The 1382-nt window shown below is 39.4% G+C and overlaps 1 protein-coding gene across 1 annotated transcript; it reads left to right on the top strand.

Moving 5' to 3' along the window:
- The first annotated feature begins 368 nt into the window (after window positions 1-368).
- LOC108950737 lies at window positions 369-1178 on the top strand. Its single transcript, XM_018816760.2, has 3 exons — window positions 369-475; window positions 533-805; window positions 907-1178. The coding sequence occupies exons 1-3, from the start codon at window positions 421-423 to the stop codon at window positions 1161-1163; spliced, it is 585 nt and encodes a 194-aa protein (XP_018672305.2). The 5' UTR covers window positions 369-420; the 3' UTR covers window positions 1164-1178.
- The last annotated feature ends 204 nt before the right edge of the window (window positions 1179-1382 follow it).

The raw sequence follows: 1382 nt of genomic DNA, 5'->3' as shown, positions 1-1382 counted from the left end.
CTTCACACCCGCAGAAATCTGGGTCAATGTGCTGGACAGATTGAGTGTCTCTGTGTCGTAAATATGTTGATTTACAGTAATTAATCATGAACCAATTAATATGTGAACAAAACTACTAAAAACTAATCATAACAAGCCAAATACCCCACAAAAAACAAGGTTCTGCACCTGGCAAACCACCCAGATACTGCTGCGGCTGACGGAAAAGTTAAATCTGTCGTCCGCTTCAACCGAGAAAATCACGTCGTCACGGCCTGACGCCGACTGGTGTGAATGCCCCTGCCGCTTTCCGCGAGGTCAAAAACCGCACCGCTACCGTCAAACGCGTCTAGTGTAAATCCAGCTTAAGTTGTTTCAATTAACTATATTGTAATATAATGCAGATTACTGTAGGAGTTATTTCGATTACTATTGGTCATTATGAAGTGCATTTGGCTTGTGTTGCTTGTAGAGGTTATGAGCGTAGTTGATTCACGTAAGTTGTTTACGTTAAAGTTGTAAATTAATATTTATTATTGAAATTTAACAACAGATCGGACGCTGACCAACGGGGGGAGTTATGAAGTATCTTCGTTTTCCACGAAAGCTAAATCAATAGCAGAGGTGATCTACATGATGTGCTTGCCCAAAGTTCCTGATTACGTTCACGCAACAGCAAGACCGAGCAACCCATCTTTGCCCCACAAGTTCAACGTGACCATTCTTGAAATTAAGAAACTCAGCTTTATAGTTGAAATAGAGCGAGTTGATCAAGCTACAGGGTGGGATAGGATGCCGATAACTGTGGATTGGTTCTCGTATATAGGTACGAATGTAAAACTATCGCATGGTCACGAATGATAATAACAATCTCATTTTGCTTCAATTTATTATATTATATAAAATATAAATTCATTTTTCTTACAGGTAACGGAACGGGTTATCAGAATCTGATCCTTTGGTTTCCTGATGCTGCAAATAGAACACCCATGAACCTTACCACAGCATCGAAGTACTGCATTGACAATGGCGGTCGATTGGTGGATATTGTGGATAAAGCGATGTACGACGTGGTTTATAACTATTGTCAACAAACCATCGTATTCGGATCACATAGTTGGGCTCGTATTTGGCTCGGTTTAAGTTACAACACAACGGTAAGGCTGGAATACACACATATATAACGTATCTAGTTATGCATTACATTAATACACACGGTGCGTTCTTCACGGTTGCGTGTAAAACAAATATACTTTACCTTTTTAACGAAAACAACCTAAATATGTGCCAGAAGTAGCGCTGCTTTATATTTGTAACGCTTTCCTTAACCAAGCAAAATGTTTGTTACAAAATATTAGGAATTCACATGTGAGTTCATTGCATCATTCACTGTTTAACCTGTC

Source organism: Ciona intestinalis, unplaced genomic scaffold, assembly GCF_000224145.3.
Source record: "Ciona intestinalis unplaced genomic scaffold, KH HT000719.1, whole genome shotgun sequence".
NCBI classification, from domain to species: Eukaryota; Metazoa; Chordata; class Ascidiacea; order Phlebobranchia; family Cionidae; genus Ciona; species Ciona intestinalis.
This window is presented reverse-complemented; position numbering and strand designations above follow the sequence as displayed.

Bases quoted from the DNA above. Each gene is read 5' to 3' on its own strand.
- LOC108950737 (XM_018816760.2), top strand. From the start codon at position 421: ATGAAGTGCATTTGGCTTGTGTTGCTTGTAGAGGTTATGAGCGTAGTT. The intron at 476-532 runs GTAAGTTGTTTA...ATTTAACAACAG, and splicing joins TATGAGCGTAGTTGATTCAC to ATCGGACGCTGACCAACGGG. The intron at 806-906 runs GTACGAATGTAA...TTTTTCTTACAG, and splicing joins GGATTGGTTCTCGTATATAG to GTAACGGAACGGGTTATCAG.